General features: G+C 44.1%; 1 protein-coding gene across 1 annotated transcript in view; it reads left to right on the plus strand.

Moving 5' to 3' along the window:
- The window catches only part of ECT2L (epithelial cell transforming 2 like), a 566,170-nt gene that overhangs the window by 513,517 nt on the left and 32,159 nt on the right, over positions 1 to 20,494 (plus strand). The window contains exon 20 of the mRNA XM_086927539.1: positions 3,754 to 3,819. Coding sequence (XP_086783665.1) covers positions 3,754 to 3,819 — 66 coding nt within the window. The remainder of the gene's footprint in view (positions 1 to 3,753; positions 3,820 to 20,494) is intronic.

Raw genomic sequence — 20,494 nt, forward strand, 5'->3', positions numbered from 1 at the left:
AAAGGTGGCTCAATGGGTGAGTGAAATGGTAAATTGATAGATGCATGGATGAATGAGTGAAAGGATGAATGTAGAGATGGATGAGTGAAAGGGAAAAAAGATTGATAAATGAGTGAAAGGGTTGCTGGGTAGATGGATGAATGATGAGAGAATGGTTGGATGACTATGTGAGAAGGGGAATCAGTGAGTGGAAGGGTAAATGGATGGGTCGATGAGTGTAAGAATGGATGTCTGAATGAATGGATGAACAAGTGAAAGGTAGGGTAGATGGATGTCTAGATGAAAGGGGGTGAATGGATGGAGATATGAGTGAATGGATGGATGAGTGAGTGAAAGAATGGATGAGTAAAGAGTAAATTGATGTATGAGTTAGTGGATGGGTTAAAGGGTGCATGGATTAGTGAATGGATGGATGGATGAGTGAAAGGGAGGATGGGTTAATGTGTGGTTGGATGAGTGAAAAGATAGATGACTGAAAGGGTGGGTGGATGAATGGATGAAAGTAGGGATGGATAAGTGAAGGGATGAATGGCAGTGAAAGGATGGATTTGTTTGATGGATAGGTTTGAAGATAAATGGATAGGTTTGGAAATGGATGGGCTGACGGATGGACGGAATGGTGGCAGACTGAATGTTGGATGAAGCATTGTATGGATGACAGAATTTAAAGGTGAAATGGTGATTATCAGCGGGTGGAACAAAGGATGAAAAGATAAATGGATAGATGCTTGGATTGAAGAGACAAGCAAGCTCTTCTGGGGAGTGTTGTGATGACTTGCTTGCCTGCCTGGTAACATACAGGGGCATCATCAACCCCCTGCTTTAGCAGCTACAGTGCAGGGGAGGTTTTTGATGGCCTTTTTCTGTCTGCAACTCGGCAGACAAAGGCTCATAATTAGCACGAAAGGGTGGGAAGGTGAGTGAGTGAAAGGGTGGATGGATAGATAGATGTGTGAGTAAAATGCTGGATGGGTGGGTGAGTGGATAGATAGATCTATGGATGATTGAGTGAAAAGATTGATTTTAGGATGGTCGCGTGAAAGGGAGGTAGGATGGATGGAGGTTAGTAAGAGTGGATGGATGATGAGAGAAAGGATGGTGAGTGAGTTAGTGAATGAAAGGATGGATGATGAGTTAAAGGGCAAATGGATGGTGGATGAGTGGATGGATGATTGGATGATGGAGTTAAATGCTGGATAGACGAATATGCGAAAAGGATAGATGATGATGAGAGGATGGATGGATGAGTGAGTCAAAGAATGGATCGTGAGCGATAGGGTAAACGGATGGCTCAATGAGTGGATGGATGGACGGAGTGAAAGGGTTGATGCATGGCTGAGTGAAAGAATGGATGGATAAGTGAAAGATAGGATAGATTGATGGCTGGATTTAAGAGAGGATGGATGATTGAAAGGGTGAATGTAAGGATGTATGAGTGAAAGGCTGGGCGTATGAGTAGATGGATGAGAGTAGATGAATGGATGATTGAAAGGATAAATGAATGAATGGATGAGTTGATGGATGGGTTGAAGGGTGGATGGATGAGTGACAGGATGGATGGCTGAGTGAAAGGGAAGATGGCTAAGTGAAAGGGAAGATGGATGAGTGAAAGGGAGGATAGATGGGCGTATGGAGTGGACGGATGAGTTAAAGGGTGGATGAATGAGCGAAAGGATGGATGGATGAGTGAAAGGGTGAATAATTGGATGAATGATTGGATGAATGGTTGAAGGGTGGATGGATGAGTGAAGGGATCAATGGCTGATTGAAAGGATGGATGGATGGATGCGTGAAAGTGAGGATAGGTGAATGTATGAGTGAAAAGATAGATGGATCAAAGGGGAATAGATGACTGTGTGAAAGGATGGATGACTTTGTAAAAGGATGCATATGTTTGATGGATAGGGTTGAATGTGGATGGGCGGACTGATGGGCAGAATGGTGATAGACTGAATGGCTGACAGAATGGAAATTTGATTATCAGCAGGTGGATGAGACATGAATGGATAGATGCTTGGATGAAAGAGACAAGCAAGGTCTTCTGGGGAGAGATGCAAACACTTGCTTTGCTTGCTTGATGCAATAAGAGCTTTGGTTCAAAGTGGGAGTTATTAAAATGTTCTGACTACTCCCTTGCCTCTCACAGAGGGTCCTTTGCAGGGCCTAACCGCAGGCCAGGTCCTGCAGCAAATCGCACGCAGCATACGGCTGAAGGGGCTTGCTTTACTGACAGGGGTTGGCTGCAGGGCGTGGTCGCAGGACCTGTGGCCAACCATCCGACGCCTACGGCCATGGGTTAACTTTTCGTATGTTATGCTATTAAAGCTTTTAAAGCGCACTTATACCCAAATGTGTCCTGGCGCTAAGCACTGTCTAACTGGTTAACATGGGTGCGGCGGCTCATTCAGAAAACAGCCATGTCTTCAGCCCCTTCCTAAAAGACAGGAGCTCAGTAGAATTCCTGAGATGCACTGGCAGGTTGTTCCAGGCTTTTGCGGCACAAAAGAAGAAACTGATGCCACCCCAGTTAGCTTTTTTCACTCGGGGAACAATCACTCGTTTTCCTTCTGTATGGTAGTATAATATTACTTTACATTAAAAAAAAATAAGAATTAGAAATTCACTGAAAATACAATGGTTAAAGTGACATTATAGTTAAGGAATTGTAATTATATCTTAATTTACCTTAAAAGAAATCTTCAAAAGTCACTGGGAAAAAAGGTTAATGTGATATTATAATTAGATGTGATAAGATCTGGGGTTTTTTTAAACATGGAAATTCACTGGGGAAAAAACCAAAGGTTAAAGTTACGTTATAGTTAGTGAAATAATTGCCAACGTAACATTTTGAACAAAAAAAAACCTCAGAAATTCACTAGTAATAGTTAGCAGAGCTGACTAAATCTTGCGCCCCCATCATGCACTGCTTATTACTTCACATATTCTATAGCATCATTTATGACATCACTGATGCCATATAAAATGATATCATTGATGACATCACTGAATGCATCACTGATGACATCATCCAATGAGTGTGTTTGTTTTATACTTTGCATAATGGCAGAAAAGTATCATCCTAGTTCTCCACCTAATTTTGTACAACCTCTTTGCTGCTAACAGGTATAAGCGTTTACAAAATGTTTATGCTCCTAATGAGTCATAGTTGTGTAGAGGTATTGAGCACGTTATGATGTTTGTGTACAGGACTAACACTAGAATTGATCTATTGGCCAGGATGTTGCATTTTAGTTAGTGTAAAAGGTATACAAGAAAGCTGGCACCTTGTCCCATAGATAGGCGTCAGTCACAAAGTCAGGAGAGTGACTCTGAGCTACACATTTGAAGTTCGAGGACATTGTTGTTGGAGAGAAAAACAAAATTTCTGTAGTACTGAGCAGCACTTCCCATCAAATACTGATTTAGGTTAAAGGAGTTTAACCACGGTATTATTTTAAATTAAAGAGAATGTTTAAAGTAAGAAGGGCCCAAAGACATTTTTACATGATGACCTAAATCGTTTTCATGGCAGCCCACAGAAAATATTGACAGAAATTTCTCTTAACATGTGTTTACTTTAGAGACTGAGAGTCTTAGTTGCTTTTCTATTATGTGTTTTGCATGCCCCACACCCCAATAAATAAGACTCATACCAGAATTTACATATATATTCTGTATTCATTGTAAAATATATCACTTGTTTTTATAATATTTGTATTCATTTCTAACTTAATTTGTTTGTTTGATTTTTAGTTAAAGTTGAACTTCGAAAAAGATATTCAAATGACAACTGCACAGAAAATGATCAAAGGATGTCCAGTAAGTATTCTTTCTTATTATTTTCAGAAAAAACTTTCTGCTTCCTAAGAACCTACCTTTTGGCTCATAGAAGAATATATTGAATAATCATCCTTTCTTAGTTTACTGTACCATTTCAGACCTGTACAATATGTTTTGCATTTGACCATTTCAAATGAGGTAGAGGACTGTTTATAGAGGTATAGCTCACTGTAACGGGCTGTACTGCCCATTAAATGTTTGCTTAAGCATTAAAGGCCTGAGCCAAAGGCAAGGGCCTACGACAATGGAGTGGGACTTTATCAACTGGTATAACCCTCTGTGAATGGCTACAAGACTATTTGAACATTCCACACAATAAAGCAGAATATTGTATTCAAAAAATGCATTATGTGAGTCACAGGGTTCAAAACCATTGTGGCTCAGAAGATACCAAGCACGTCACCACTGTTGTGTTTATCTAACGTTTAACGGCTGCATGCATGGTCAGAGCAGTTAACTGTCATGCAGCAGTCTGTCCCTGATTCTCCCACGGCTCTGATAAACTGCTTTTCTATGATTATAGGGGAAACCAGCTTTACAACGAAGTTTTTACCTCGTTGTGCCTTTACCACACATTTTTTTGCACGCATGTTTTTACTGCGAATGTGTATTTAAAACACGTGCCAATACCACACATTTAAGGTAAGTTGGGGGGGTGGGGGGTCTCCCCCCACAAATACATTGTTTTTAAATCTAAAAACAATGCTTGGTATTGGCATGCGTTTTAAATACATATTTGCGGTAAAAACATACAGGCAAAAAAGGGGTGTCAAAGGCATGCTTAGTAATTACATGCAATGGACCGGCGTACAACCGTGAGTAGGACCGATGGAAACAGGAGCTGAAGAGAATTCCCCCTTCCTCCTTGCTAAGCTCTACTGACATTGTGAGTATGGTAGGAAGGGGGAGAGGCTCTCTGTATGCCCTCGTCCACAGCCTTTGTCATTCCCTGTGCAATCCATATATCCTTGAGAGGCAGGAAAGACAGAGACTGCAGATTAGGACATGGAACGGTTGACACCAGTGGGCCTATACCAGTGTTCATAGCCCGCTGCTGCTCCATTTTGAAGTACATAAAGTAGTACTACAGTAATGCTACCTACTACAAAATACAATTCACAAACTTTGGTGTAAATCTCTACAACTCATATTTTCTATGACAAGCTCTCTGCACATGTAAGTTTTCTACTTTTTGTTAAAAAAAAAAAAAAATGTTAGGCATTTCTGTTAGAAACAGTGTTGACTTATATGTAGTTCTTAAAGTGTTGTAAAGGATTAATAGGCGTCAATAACAGAGGCATTATAAACAATCCTATTGTTAGAGACATAGGACATGAGTACAACTTAACTATATGAAATTACTGTATGAAAGCTCAGGGGTGATATAAACTTGGGCAAACAAGTTGGCATAGCATAGGGCCTAGGAAGTAGGCATTTGTGTGACTGCTGCTGATGGAGGAGGGTTAAGAGGAGAAGCTAGCACGAAAGAGCCATGTGGTCTGCGCAGCTGAAATGGTCAGGGAGCAACTGTTGGTTTGGAGTCTGGTTGGGGCACCAGAGCATTTGAGATCAGTGTAAGGTTTCCAGAGGATGTGGCAGTGGTGATGGTAACAAATTGCATCCTCCTGACGGGCAGGAGTCATCTTTGATTATGCTTTGAAGATGGATCAACATGGCAACTCATTCCATTGTTATGGGATGTTAGCGGAGGCTTCTTGCCTCCTCTCGTCAAAGTGCCATACTTTCTTCCTCTGTACCGTGGGCTTGCATGTTCCGCCAGGTAGTCGCCAGAGGGGACTGTTGCACACCCCACGTTAGGGTTATTGCTCTTTTAGTTAAGAGGAGCACTAAGTCCATGAACCGAACCTCCACCCTATTTCTGTTAGGACACTTGTAGATGCTGAGGGCACCATCCTCTCAGGAGTCCAATCCCTCGCAGTGGGTGACATCTGTTACCGTGGCTAGAACTGTTTGCCAATATTGTGTGAGGAATTGGCAGGACCATAGAAGAAGGTGGAAATCTGCATTCTCATATTGGCATCGAGGGCAACAAAGGTGTGCACCTGAGAAGATCTGGGTCCGTTTAGCAGTGGGTAAGGTATAATCAGTGTAATATGGACAAATGGATATTCTTCGATTGAGTGTTCCTAGAGATTAAGTGAGGATATTCTTGTGCAAGTAACCACTCAGAATCATGCAGCCCTCTCCCAAAATCAGTTTCCTAGTGCTCTCAAAGCTGAGGGTGTGTTCCCGTAAGGTTTTGTATAGCCAAGTAACTAAGTGCTATCCTGAGACCATTACTATCAGTATTTGGAAACTGAGTTTGCAGTTCCTTCTGGGTTATTCCCCTTATCGTGAAGCAGATCTGCTGAAGCTGCCTGGGCATGAGGAATTGGTTGCAATGTTTTTGTCAAACCAGTAAGATAAGTCCCCAGCCCTCAGGAGCCTTCTACTGCCAGGTAGACCCAAGAGACATATTTCAGAGGCATATTATGTGACATGCCTTGTGTAATAGAAGACCTGGGTGATCCACCATCAGAAAATAGTCACTGATCTAGGAGAGGCAGGTTGCAGTTTTGCCATGGGGAAGAGGAGTTGGAGCACATATACTGACTGTGATGTGTCCTGACAGTGTGAAAACCATTGGAGTTGTATAGGTAGGTAGTATTGCTTGAAGGAGGGACCACCTAGTCCACCCTGGCTTACTTACAGCTGAAGTTTGTGCAGTGCTATCCTTCTGCGTCTGGATGCCCGAATTAAGTCGCTGAGCATGCTGTCAAGCTCATGGAAGTATGTCCTGGGGGAGTGATTGGCACGTTTTCAACGTAGTTTAGCAAACATGGGAGAATTACCATCTTTGACAGGGCTATTTTACCTGTTGTGGTCAATAGGAGCCTTTTCCAGAATTGAATCTGGGCTTATAGTGCAGATTGGGTATGGACCAGATTACCTTTGTAGAGGTCTACATCTGTGTGGTATATTTTGATCCCTAGGTACCTGAAGGTGTGTTCCTCCCAAGGGACCGAGCCTCCCCCGAAATGTGTGGGTAGGCAAGGAGAGTCTCTCCTGAACAATAACATGTACAATTTCCCCCCTAATCAACTCAGTAGCTGGTGGCATCACAAAAGTCCTGCAATGTTAGATGCATGGCAGGAATCCCATGGGGGATCTCTTTGATGTAAAGCAGCATATCGTCTGCATACAATGAAATCACATGCGTAATGCCACCCAGTGGGATACCTTAGTCTGTATTCATATTACATGCAGCTCGATCGCAATTGTAAAAAGCAAGGAAGATAAGGGGCATCACTGCCTGGTGCCCCTGCTTACAGGAAAGGAAGCTGATATCAGCTTGCCCACTTGAAGCGCAAAAAAGGGGTGATGTCCATAACCAGGTGAGAGCTAAAATGCGTTTTCCCACTCTTATACTGGCAAGGACCTGGAAGAGGTAGTCCCTATACAGTGTGTTAAACGCCTTCTCTAGATAAAGCACTGGCAGGCAGCCCTACTGGCCTTATCCCCCTCGTCATATGTCTTGGCAGTATATGCGGCATAATTTAGGCAGCCCATTCGTTCTATCAAGGCAGCGTGCCGATTGTGGGCTGCAGTCAGCACTGCAACCCCGTGGCAATACTCACTCGTCTTTTTTTCTAGTTGAGTGAGGGTCTTTTCGGCGTCCGCTATGCTCTGCTCGAGCTCTGTGCCCACTGCCACCATCATGCCAATGCACCGTTCTAATAGCCGCCTTATTGAATGATTCTTATTTGATTACCTGTGACAAGGCTATGTCCTGCCTGATTCTTAGCAAAGCAGGTGTGATCTGATAGCATAGCTCAAAAGACAGGGTCCTCTAATGTCTCACATTGTAGTCACCAGATCGGGACTGGAGGGGCTGATCTGCCCCAGTGGAGGTCAACTATTTGAACAATGTGAACAGATATCACTCAATCAAGATAGTCAGTATGAGCCACTGGGGGTACTATTGCATTTGAGCAGACTATGCATACAAGCCAGATGTAAAGATTGTGGGGTACAGTGTAATGTGAGTAAACCTGTGCAGCCGGGTTCTGCAATCTCCAGACATAAGCGAGTGACCAGTGCATGAGGCATCATATTAGGTGTGCTGCAATGGGAGACGTAGGGGCCTGCGCGGGAGGGGTATGTTTAAGTGAACATTGAGAACGTGGTTAATGTCCCCACCAAGGATCTAAGGCACAGATTTCCAAACTTTTTATGTTGGTGACGCACTTTTTGGAGATGCATCATTTTGGGACACAGTAAGGCAGTGTAGAGAGCGAGCATAGCGAGCGATCCTGAACCACTTAAGAGTGGTTCGGGGGGTTGTCACCCCGGAAGAAAAGTTTGAAATAAAAGTGGGCAAATGGTGCATTTTCAAGCAAATTCGAGACAATGAGGTTGAACACAGGCCCCTGCAGTGGATGCCTTCGTCCACTGAGCCACCAGACCCGGCATACACACACCTTTCTCTCTCTGTCTCTCTCTCTCGCTCTCTCTCTGTCTCCCTCCCTCTCTCTATCTCTCACTCCCTCTCTCTGTCTCCCTCTCCCTCCCTCTCTCCGTCTCCCTCTCTCTGTCTCCCTCCCTCCCTCTCTCTCTCTCTCTCTCTCTCTCTCTCTCTCTCTCTCTCTCTCCCTCCCTCCCTGTATCTCTCTCTCCCTCCCTTTCTCTAGCTCTCTATCTTTCCCCCAGTCTTTCTCCCTCCCTCTGTCATTCTATCTATCTCTCTCTCCCTCTGTCTTACTCACTCCGACTTCCTCTCTCTCTCTTTAACGGTCTCCCTCTCTCTGTCTCCCTCCCTCTCCCTCCCTCTGTTTCCCTCCCTCTCTCTCCCTCCCTCTCTCTCCCTCTGTCTCTCTCTCCCGCTTTCTCTGTCTCCCTCCCTCTGTCTCCCTCTCTCTCTGTCACCCTCTCTCTGTCTCCCTCCCTCTCTCTCCCTCCCTCTCTCTCTCTCTGTCTGTCTCCCTCCCTCTCTCTCTCTCTGTCTGTCTCACTCTATCTGGCTCCCTCCCTTTGTCTGCATCCCTCTGTCGCCCTCCTCCCTCTGTCTGTCTGTCTCACCCTCTCTGTCGGTCGCCCTCTCTCTGTCTCCTTCCCTCTGTCTCCCTCTCTCTCTCTCCCTCTGTCTCCCTCAGTCTGTCTCCTCTCTCCTTCTGGCTTACTCCCTCTGTCTTCCTTCCTCTATCTCCCTCCCTCTGTCTCCCTCCCTCTCTCTGTCTCCCTCTCCCTCCCTCTGTCTCCATCTTTCTCTGTCTTCACGGTTGCCCTCTCTCTCTGTCTCTCTCCCTCTGTCTGTCTCCTTCTGTCTATCTCCCTCTGTCTGTCTCCCTCTGTCTGTCTCCCTCTGCCTCCCTCAATATGTCTCACTCCCTCCCTCTGTCTATCTCCCTCCCTCTGTCTGTCTCCCTCCCTCTGTCGTGCTCCCTCTGTCTCCGCCTTCTGTCTCCCTCCCTCTGTCTGTCTCCCTCCCTCTCGCCCTCCCTCCCTGTCTACCCTCCCTCTGTCTCCCTCTCTCTCTGTCTCCCTCCATCTCCCTCCCTCTGTCTCCCTCCATCTCCCTCCCTCCATCTCCCTCCCTCTGTCTATCTCCCTCTGTCTGTCTCCCTCTGTCTGTCAGCCTCTCACCTCAACCCAGCTTCCCAGGCACACACACAGCCGCACCCGAGTACTTCGCATGTCTTTAAAAGACCATTTACTGGGAGACGTTATGCAATAGATGAGGCATAGTGAGAACTAAGCTTTCAAAGGAATGCCCCTTAATTAGCAGCAATTATGTGCTAAGTGCCCGTTAATACCGGTGTCGTCCCACGACACACCCACCATTTGCAGACGACACAGTTCTGTGTCGGGACACACAGTTTGGAAAGCTCTTACCTAAGGAATGCCAACCCTTTGCGCCAGTGTGTCAGACAGTGTGGAGAGAAAACCAGGTTAATATGTGTTTGGGGCGTAAATGTCATCCAGCAGTACCAATCTCCATTCAAACGCCCCTCCACAATGGTGAACCTCCTGTCCCTGTTGATGTTTGGGTTTAGTGACGGGAAAGGGACTCTCGCTCGCACCAAAATTAGAGCACCTCTGGTATATGCTGAAAAGCTAGTGGAATATAAAGAACCTGACCAGCGTTGCAGCATTGAGTATCTCCGTCATTACCATGTGGGTTTCTTGAAAGAATATGATGTACGCCGCTTGTTGCTTTAGGTAGGAGCATATCGAATATTGCTTGCACAGCATATGCATCCCCCGCATATTCCATGTAAGGAAATGAAAGTTAGTTAAGGGGGCCCATCTCGCCCGAGTATAGCGAGAACTAGCACAATAAGTGCTAACGCCTGAAGAGAGAAAGAAAATGCATCAATCCGGGTAGAACCAGACAAAGAACCGTAGGCCAAGAGCCATGCCCCTTCCCTTCATCTGCTCGGAAAGAAGGGCACCAGACAGAGTGGAAGGAAAGAACCCCTTGGCAAGTGCTGAGAACACTCAAAAACAGGGGGAACAAGAAGAACCCCGTGCTCCATCTTCTGACTTGCACCGGTGCACCAAGCATGGCATGTGGAGTTCCCTATAAGGGGTACTATGGTGTCAGAAACATATTGAGGAATACCTGTAAGGCATACAGGTGAAGTACTCTGTAGGAAAGGGAAAAAGGGAACAGTACCATCCTCACAATACCATGAAAACACCCCAATCAGAACTTGGGTAGAAAGCAAAGAACACCATGCAGCCACCGACGTAGACAACAAACAGGGTCAGAAATTTAGACACATCCCAGAGAACAACCTGGAACCATAACCTGTCATCGACTGGGTAAGAATGCAAGAAAGAAAATTCCTGCCGGGGCAGGACACCACACCGGACAGCACGCAAAGGTACAAGAGAGAAGAAGCCAATTGGCAGCCCCCTGTAACGATTCTCACAGAAAGAAATGAAGGAGACCATCTTCAGCCAGACAGAGTACTGTGGGAAAAGAGGATGGTAAAGCAATCCGGGATTAAGATTTTTGCTCACTCCAACTATCCCACAAATGGAGAAAAGCTGAGTCCGTTTGAGAGCCAAACCAAGATTGGCCATCGAAAGGCATATCCACCAAGGTGGACTGAACAGCCTCAGAGAAGCTGGAGGTACGTAGCCAGGCACGCCGTCGATTAGCTACGGCCCACCCAACAGAATCTGTGGTATCCATGCCACCATGAATGAGCAATGTGCCACCTGATGGCCTTTGTGCATCAACTGAGCAATAGTGTCTTGAGAGTCATCGGGGGCGGAGGGGAGAAGGCTTGAGACTGAATCCTACAATACATGATGAAAGCGGCCAAAACACAAGTCATATTAAGGGACCCCAAAGCGGAGGTGGTAGCAGAAAAGATATATTGGCCCAAAGCGTCTAGCCATTTAGACTCCCTGTCTAGCGGGACGTCAGGCACGGCACGGCACCAATGTCGGGGGAGGCCTGCACCACAAAGCTTCGCTGATGGAAAAGGCAGAGCGGGTCTCCAGGGGCATGATGGTGCCTATCCGCAGTAGACCGGTCCGCAGAGGCCCTTGAAACGGGCTTAGCCCAAGTGCCCAACTGAATATCAAAGAGGGTTTCACTGAAAGAAAGCGCAGGCTCAGTTCTCAGTTGGCTTTGCTGAAGCACCCCAAGTAGGGGATCAATGGTCACTTCCACAGAAGGAAACTGCAGCACCAGAACTACATCAACTCTCTGCAAAAGCTTAGCAAAAGCCTAGCTAGCCTCCAAAGTGAAGCTAGGAGGAGAAAACTGGCCCAAGAATGGGGAAGAGTCGAGGCCACTGGTGTCACCAAGGTCAGAAACCCAATGAAACTCTGGAGGAGGCTCATCTAAATGAGCACATATACCACTAAAATACCCTTGTGCCATGGAGAAAAAAGCAGGGGGCACCCCCAAAGCAGAGGAAGGTAGCCCAAAGGGGACTGTTCCACTGACGTCGAGATGACACCTCGGGGTCAGGGAGAAAAGACAAAGTAGAGGCGATAGGTGTTGTGTTGGTGTTATCCAACTTAAGCATCACAGGTGGGAACCCCTAAGGGTTGTGCACCAGAGCCGAAAGGAATTGGGCAAGGATTTTGAGGGCCGGATTTAGAGGGCCTCGCTGACACCAAGGGACGTCCCGCTGGTGTGGAGTGATTTTGATGGGGAAGGCTGAGGCACCAACTTCCTACGGCGTGACTTACCAGGCAACAGCGAAGACGAAGGACTTCGGGAGCTTGCCCTGAACCGGTCCTCGGAGGAAGAAGATGACCATGACCAACGAGTGGCTGTCCTCGATGTGGCTACCACTGGCATGTGGCGCTCCTGCAGCGCAGATGACCGAAGCTGAAGATATGAGCGCACCGTTTGGAGTCAGGGTGGGTGCCTAGACAACACATGCAAATAGGATGAGGGCTCGACATTGTAGACCCAAGGACCTCGAAGATATACATAAAAAGCACACTGTGGCATTGAAAAACGTTGCAAGGCCATAAATGGCCAGAGGTACCGCACTCTCGATCCGTGTGGAAGCACGGAAAGGAAGTAACTGACTTCTGCGTATCGGGGGCGGTCTTATATGGCCTCTGACGAAGTCACATTCGGTGGACGACATCGTTACGGAGTCGCTCAACGGGTTCTACCCACGTGCAGAGGTACTGCTGTCGAAAGAATTCCGGATCTAGTCTGGCTTTTGGGGAAAATTCTAAGGTAAGGAATCTGCAGTTATGCATCTCTATCCGATGATTAAGTTAACTGTTCATTGTCATTTTCTCCCATTTCAAAGTGTTACATTTACAAACCCCAGGCCTCTTGCTCCCAGTATCAAGTAGACACTTTGTCATGTTTTAACTGAAAAATAGAGTCCTCTTTTTTTAAATATGGGGAATTTAAAGTGAAGAAAAATATTTCTATGAAACATTAAGTCTTAATGTTTTCCTTTCCTTTCAATTAAGCCAATTACGTCTTAATGTTTTATGATGCTTGTTTCTTCACTTTAAATTCCTCCCATTTAAACAAATGCTGTATCTTTCGGTTATAAATATGGCACCTTGTCTAAGGTGTTTGTAAATGTGACACATGGAAACGGGATTAATTTAAATGATGAGTTTTATGTTGCCTTTATTCACAGTAGGCATCTTGCTTACAGTGGCTGGCAGACATGGTGCCATATTTATAACTGAAAAATACAGCCATTATTTTTTGTGGGAGAAATTTAAAGAGCAGAAAAATGTTCTGTATCATGAACATTTTTGCAGAACTTTTTCTAGACTTAAATTCTTGAACATTAGGTTTAAAGTCAATGGAGTAGGGTGTGAGAATGTCTGGCAACAATGCATGAATTGCTTAGTCTTTAGTAGCTCACAATGATTTTCACGGATCAGGTGTATCTCTCAATACAGAAAAGGTTGGCGGCCCCTGGTATAAAGTTACTAGTGATAGCTTTATAGTCATAAATTTACTGTTAGATGTCTCCACCTCCTGGTTTCAGAGAATGGAGAAACACATGTCTACACTTGGAAATGATGAATAGCTAAATAAATTGTAGATATACACATCAGTGCAAGAGTACATTTACACATGAGTAAATCTACATGTGTAAATTTAGCTTGCCAACAGTCCCCAAACCTCTAAATTGATAAGATCCTTTCTGTAGAATTAGTCCATTGTGAATTTTGATAGTCCCTTGACAGCAGCGAGAGATTACACTCTAAAGACACAAAAGCCATAAAGATTTATAATGGGTACAGGACTGAGAAAGGTTCCCTAAAGTATTGTGGCATGCCTTGGCTTAGAAGTGAAATTCTAAGCATATATGCAAAAAAACCGAAATCCAGCTTGTAGACACAAAGTCGGATAAAAAAATAACATTACCACAGTCTACCCTTTTTCGAATCCAGCATATCATATCTGTGCTACAGCACCTATAAGGACGACAACTTTAGTGCATGTAGAGGAGTAACTATTCATAGCAGGAGTAATACTAGTGCACTAGTTGATGTTTCCGCACTATTTACTCTGTGTTGCCTTATTGCTGCATTGGTTGGTTTATCAACCAGGAGTTGCATTTCCCAGGGTCTTTTTCTGTTTATTTGACTGTATGATAGATGTGTGAGTGATTATTGTTGTGCAGAAGGTTCTGGAGTTATCTAGAGCTTGTGGTATCATCAATGGAATGTTGGTGCTGAGGAGAAGAAAATTTGAGGCAGGCGGGAGTAGGCCGAAGAAATAGGAGCCCAGGGTGAAGCAGTGAGGGGACAGACGCCAGGAGCTACAGTTTTAGTTAACCCTAAAGGAAGCTTTCTAACAGTTCGCCCTTGGGGTACCTTATGATTTAAGAGTTATGCAGGGCCTCTATTAGACTTATCCTGAAAAAGGTCCCATGTTCCTGAAAACTCAGTTGTATTTCATTGAACTAACTTCCTGTGGGTGAGAGGGAAATCCCTAGTATTTTCGGTGAACTGGCAAGAACACATGCTGAGCAGCTAACAGTTGACTGGTCAGTCCCATTTTTGTAGTAGATGAGAGAAGCGACCGCACAGGTGTCTCTGGAGTTACGCTGCTGGATGAGTGTATAAAAGAAATGTGCAGAAGCCCAGTAGAGACCAGCTGTTTAGCTCCTTTACCCGTAAACTCACCACAGTCATCCTGGAGGAATAAGTATTTGAAATTACATTAGGTTGGCCACTACAAAATGAATTGATGTGTTTTATTGTAAAGCCACTTTTTAGAGATGACTCATATGTTCAGTTGCCTATTTATATATAAATAAAATAAGGTTCTACTTACAAAGAAATGTTGTGGACTTTTTTTATTGCATGCACTGCACTCCTTACATTTAGCAAGGATGTCTTTCCCATCTTGCAGAGTATGAAAATGTAGTTTTACAGGTAGAACTATGCAAAGTGGAGGTACATTCATTATTATCTTTGATCAGAGAATTTAGTTATCACCTAGGGATGGCATGTTATATTTCCTTTGTGCCACCCATAAATCTTTGTGGGTTTTCAAATTTGGGTCGGCAATGCCTCAGCCTTATTGCTATGACAGTAAGACCCTCTTTTCTTGTTAGCCACCATGCAGGGCCCATGAAAACTGAAGAAACGGAATGGATAAGTTCTCCTGCACAAGATGCAAAGCAATAATATAGACTATAGTGAGCTGTAAAGCAAAGTTGTTAAGGAAAATGTTGCATTGCATCAATTACTGCTCTAATATTAATTAACAACAAGAGAGAAAGGGAATCTTAGGAGCACTCTTAGTCCCCTGGCTCATATAATCATAACAACAAAAGAGTGTGCCTTATCTAGTGAAGAACATAACAAAAGAGAAATTGCCAGTACTGATAACACCACAGTAACATAAATTCAAAACACAGTACTTGAGAAAAAATTCAAGACTGGATGCTAGTTAATAGCTTTTTATTCTTATTTCTGATTTTATCAAAAGGTACTTTTTCATTTTGTGAAGACAAACATGTGAAAAACAATTCAATGACTAAACTTAAAACCAAAGGTAATCAATCATCATATCACTCATATCACAACCAAACGATAAACAATCATTCAAGGGGAGAAGGGGAACACTGAATAGAAAAGCTACAAAGTTTATCAAAACATACAATATTTACAATATAATACAATACTATACATGAGACAAAAAGAGCCAGTGTCTGCAAAAAACACTTAAATAATAATTTCTTTCAATAAACAATCACTTTTTAACGTACAATCCTATAGCTAAGTATATAAAAATACTTCTTGGGTCTTTAGAAAAAGGATAATGTACAAAAATTAGTGATAAGCAACAGTTGTTGTAGCATTTACGCTTATCACTAGAGCAGACAGTAAGATGGCTAGGGCCTACGCGTTTCGAATCCCAATGACTTGTAGGGATTCTCTTCAGGGCCTTTAGGGTTCTCTTCTGTGTTTTGAAGAAATGAGTAATCTCAGGTGGGGATTAGTTAACACAGTAGAATGGTTGTAGACCTGGTTAAAAAGTGTGGGAAACCGCGTCTATAGAAGCTGTCAGATTTTCGTCATTGGACGAGTCAATATGCGTTATTCTACAACGAGATAAAGTAGCACTTGTTCGCGGAAAACATCTGTAAAGGCGGGACTTTCAATGCGTTGTTCATCGGCATCACAAGTCAGCTACGTGTGACCTCGATGGGTAAAGCACACGGTTGTTCTAGTTTCAAGACGCCTAGAGGCGGCACATCTTTCTTCAACGTAGTCAGCGGTAAATATTTAGATAATTTTGATTGGGGCGAGTTTTCCAAAAGAGGCAGCGTCCAAGACAGCACTATCCGGCGGCTCCTGCGAAGAGCAAGCATGAAGAATCAAACTGGATTCCTTGAAAAGCATAAAGAATCACACTGGATTCTTTAAAAAGCCCTCACTCACCAACCTAGTTGGTGACATGCTTCATCATCGGGCCCCACCAGGAAGATCGAAAGCCCCCGGTGTGCTTCAACGCCAGGGAAACTGCGCAGCGGGGTTTTTTGTGGTGTTTTTGTGATTGGTGAAAGTGCTAAGTGTAGTGGGTTAAAACTGTCTAGATTGTGTCCAAAAAATGCTTTTTTATTAGGTGGCCAATCTGACATGAATAAAAACAGAACGAGGGATGTGTATGCTGGGTAAATTGATCAGCTACATCCCACTGTGCATGGTCAACATGTTTCTGCCTATATGTTAATAGCCAGGCATTCTTCAGGACCAAAGTGTGGACTTCGGCGGTATGGGCACGCTAAGGCCCACCCTAACCAGTGGTCAAAGTGTAAAGAAGGGGTAAAATTGGTTCAGTGACCCACTGTTACCCTTGAGGTCCTCCTATTTGGAAGAACCAAAAATAAGTCTGTAAAGGAGAGAAACAGACAAAGACAAACAAAGAAAAGACAACGTGTATTTAAAAGTCAATAATCGTGCGTTTGCCATTAGAGTCCTTTCATGCAGTCGTGCTCTTCTCAAAGTGCACTTTTACCGTACCTCGGGGAACAAAATTGCACTATGGCGAGAAAACGTGCACGTGTTTTCACAAACTCCGTAGTTGTAGCCATTAACAGACTAGCCATGTGAAAGTACCTTTTTCAAGCATGTGCTATATCACCCGCACGCCAACTAGGGCATTAACGGTATCAGTGGATCCAAGGGGAAACGCTGCCTATACTACCAAGATCAGCCGATGTGTCTCTGCAAGTGAAAAAGACAATAAAGAAATAAATCTTACATGTGGCGTAACAAATAATCACACCATGGGTCTCGGGAGGGGGGTGGTGGCAAGTAGGCACACCCTAAAGGAAACCAGAAGGTTGGAATGATTGCTCGATATTTCCTCCAACCGGTACGCAAATTACTTATCTCATGTTGCTGTGAAGTCTCACTCACGCCGTCGATGCTAATATTAACCATCAATACATTCTGAAATATTATTTGTTTTTGAGACTTGTAGCTTTTGATATCAAAGTATAACTGTTCCACTTTTTTCACACTGTACTATAGCTGCCTTTTCAGATGGATAACTGCAGATTCCTCACTCTTAGCATAGTCCTCAGACACAAGACTGGATATGGAAGTTTTTCACAGCAGTACTTCTGCACACTGTGCGTCTTGGCATTAGCCTTGTTACACCCCAAACGTGGCAGAGTGGAGCTGCATATAAGCACCACCTATACGTGTTGATGTCAGTTTCTTTCTTTCTGCCTCTTTGAATGTGGATCCATATGTACATTCCCTTTTTAGTCGATTGACTAAATCTTCCAAATGGCTATTTCCAGTGTGCAAGGGAACAATGGCCACACAAAGACGACCGGGTTCAAATTCTGCCATGCCTGTCTTATACAGGGGCCAGTGGCAGACCGGCATGAGGTGTACCTTTGGTGTTTGAGCTCAGGCTCTAATCCAAGCCATGCAAAGAATGTAGCATTGTGCATTTGAAACGAGGTCGTGGACCATGCAGGGAAGCTGCATGTTTCTGAACACTGAAAGGAGTCACAGACCTCATATAAGTCCCGCTCCAAGTTGAGAAGTTGAGGGCGTTCCTGTGGCAGGTCTTCGTGGTCGAGGTTGTCTGAGAAGTCAAATAAGAAGTTGAAGTGGGACTCAACCACATCCAACCAACTAGCCCCACTGCACCCCACATTTCTCAATGGCGACGTGACAGCAGGCAGAGGCCTTTAAGAGGGCCAAGCTGCATATTTTTGGCCCTCCTCTGGCTCCACCAGGTATGCCTTTGTGCCCCAAGGGTCTTTCAGCGGGGCACAAATCCATCTTGCTGCAAAAGGTGCAAACTCAAGAGGATGTTGGCCTTGGAAGTAGGGGCGAGTTGTTACTCCTATTATTTCCTTGTGCTGAAGAAGAATGGATGTCCAGGTCCTATTTTAGATCTTTGTCCTCTGATGATTTCTTAAGGAGGGGGAAAATTGAAAAGGCTCACACCAGCCTAGGTTCTGCCTACCCTAGATCCGTGTGACAAAATTTTATCCTTGGATCTGCAGTACACGTATTTTCATGTGCCCATCCTGCTGTCCCACAGACATTACCTGCAGTTCATCGTCAGCCAGGAGCATATTCAGTGTGGAAAGCGTCAAGCAAGAAACTGATATTGACGCGCAGGGGTGGCAAAAATATGCTGCTCCTCTACTTCACTTCTGGGACAGAAATAGGCCAGTGTAGAGCTGCACAGTGCCACCTACTGGTGTGCATGAGCAGTGTTGTGAAAATGTCTGGTTCCAGTCTGGCACCAGGGGAATATTCTTAAGGTGAGAAATCTCCAGTTAAAGTATTCACCAAAAAGAGAATTACGAAGGGAAGTAACTTATTCTTATTGTCTGTTTCCTTTTACATCCCCACACCATAGTCAACTGTATCTTAGCAGAAAGCTGCACTAGGCATGGAGACTTCCACTTTGATTCATTTTCATTTGTTGCAGACACCACCTAATTTGTAGAATTGAACCCATTGTTTCACTTTTTGTTTTATAGTCACCTACGTAAATAGGTAAATACATATCTCAACCTGTTAAGCAAGCTTCTTATTTTTGCAATCTATTCCATGTAATCATAGACACCGTACAGCCCTACTTTGATGAAACAGTTTTATTTTTGTGTTGTGAAATAAAAAATGCATAAGCATTGCATTTGAATTATTTTCTTTGAAAACTTTTTATTTATTTGAAAGCATGCCTATTATTGCATACTATATCTACAGCTCAAAGTTATTCCACTTGTTTCTGCTACCAAAGATGACCAAACATCTGCCAAGCTTTATAGAGGTTGGTTTTTTCTTCCCTAATCTCAATGACATGGCCGGTACGGGGCATTTCTGTGGGAATGTAGGAAACACCCTGGAGAAGAACCCTAACTCAGAAGCCAAGCAAGGAATAAAATTCAGTTATTTCTGGCAAATAACGTAGTGCACAGGTCTTGTCGTGTAGTTCCTATGAATCCCCAGGACCTGCCTGTTTGGATGATCTAAACTGAGGGCTTGGTGTCCAAACCAACTCCGGGCACCCTCACAGGAAATGTCAGCTGTTAGACCAGCTAGCTCTACAATGCCACTACCACCCCCCTGTACTCTACAGTGGTGTAGGTAGTTTCTGGGAACCACTGAAGATGACAACCATGATTCCTCAGGGAACGTGGAAAACAGTACTTTTCTCTCAGTCATTCATGCTTGCTTATTCTCTGGAAATACACAAGGATGTTTCAATAATTTATTGCTCAAGCGTCAGTCTTGTGTAAAACATATTTGCTGCGACAATCAGGAGACAGAAGAATACAAAAGAAATCGCAAGTGCTAATATGGTAAACAGTAGATACATTTCTACCATAATGCTAAAAAGATTAACATTATCAGTTCAGATAAAACAGTAGTATTTCCATACTCCTAAAATACGCCGTATGTCATTTGCCTAAATATACCTAGCCTAGATATGTAGGTGTAACATGTATATGTGCATATGTATATATGATGCCGAGAAACCCCTAGGGAAAAACCAGCCACCTCACCTGATGGTTGAGAATGAAGGACCCCGTCTCTGCCTTGAGGATGACACCCCGCAAGGGATGTCAGACTGCTGCGTGTCGAAGACTCAGCATGCAGGACCCCTTGTCAGCTTGGAAGGAATTATCCTCTAATTTGCAGGGGGGGGGAATAAGGGTCTTATATACGAGAGTGGTCACTCCAGGGTTTTTTCTAGAATCGATATGTTTTGAAAACAATCATAAATGTTTTAAAAAACACTCATAAATGTTTTTCCAAACAAATGCGATCATGCCCAGCTGGCTGTTGGCCAAGGATGAAAAAAGTGGCGACTCTAGTAGAGAATAATTCTGCCGTGCCTGGGGACATGTTTATGTATGTCAGGTACAGGGATCATGGTAGAATACTAAGAGCCTGGTGTTGAAGAGACAGGAGCAAGCGACTAGGTAAAAGGTCACCTGTTTGGAATCGTTATTGTCGTGTGGATAGGACAATGTATGAAAATAGGGGTATACATGACAGAACTAGCCTAAAGGACATGCAGGTCTGCAACATGTAGCTCAGGTGTTACTGGTAGATCCTTGGGTGACAGCAAGCTGCTCAGAATATGGACCCCCAACTCACTATGCCCTCCACAAAAACAAAATGTAGGAGCAAGCCTTGG

This window comes from Lissotriton vulgaris, chromosome 6 (genome assembly GCF_964263255.1).
Source record: "Lissotriton vulgaris chromosome 6, aLisVul1.2, whole genome shotgun sequence".
Taxonomy (NCBI): Eukaryota; Metazoa; Chordata; class Amphibia; order Caudata; family Salamandridae; genus Lissotriton; species Lissotriton vulgaris.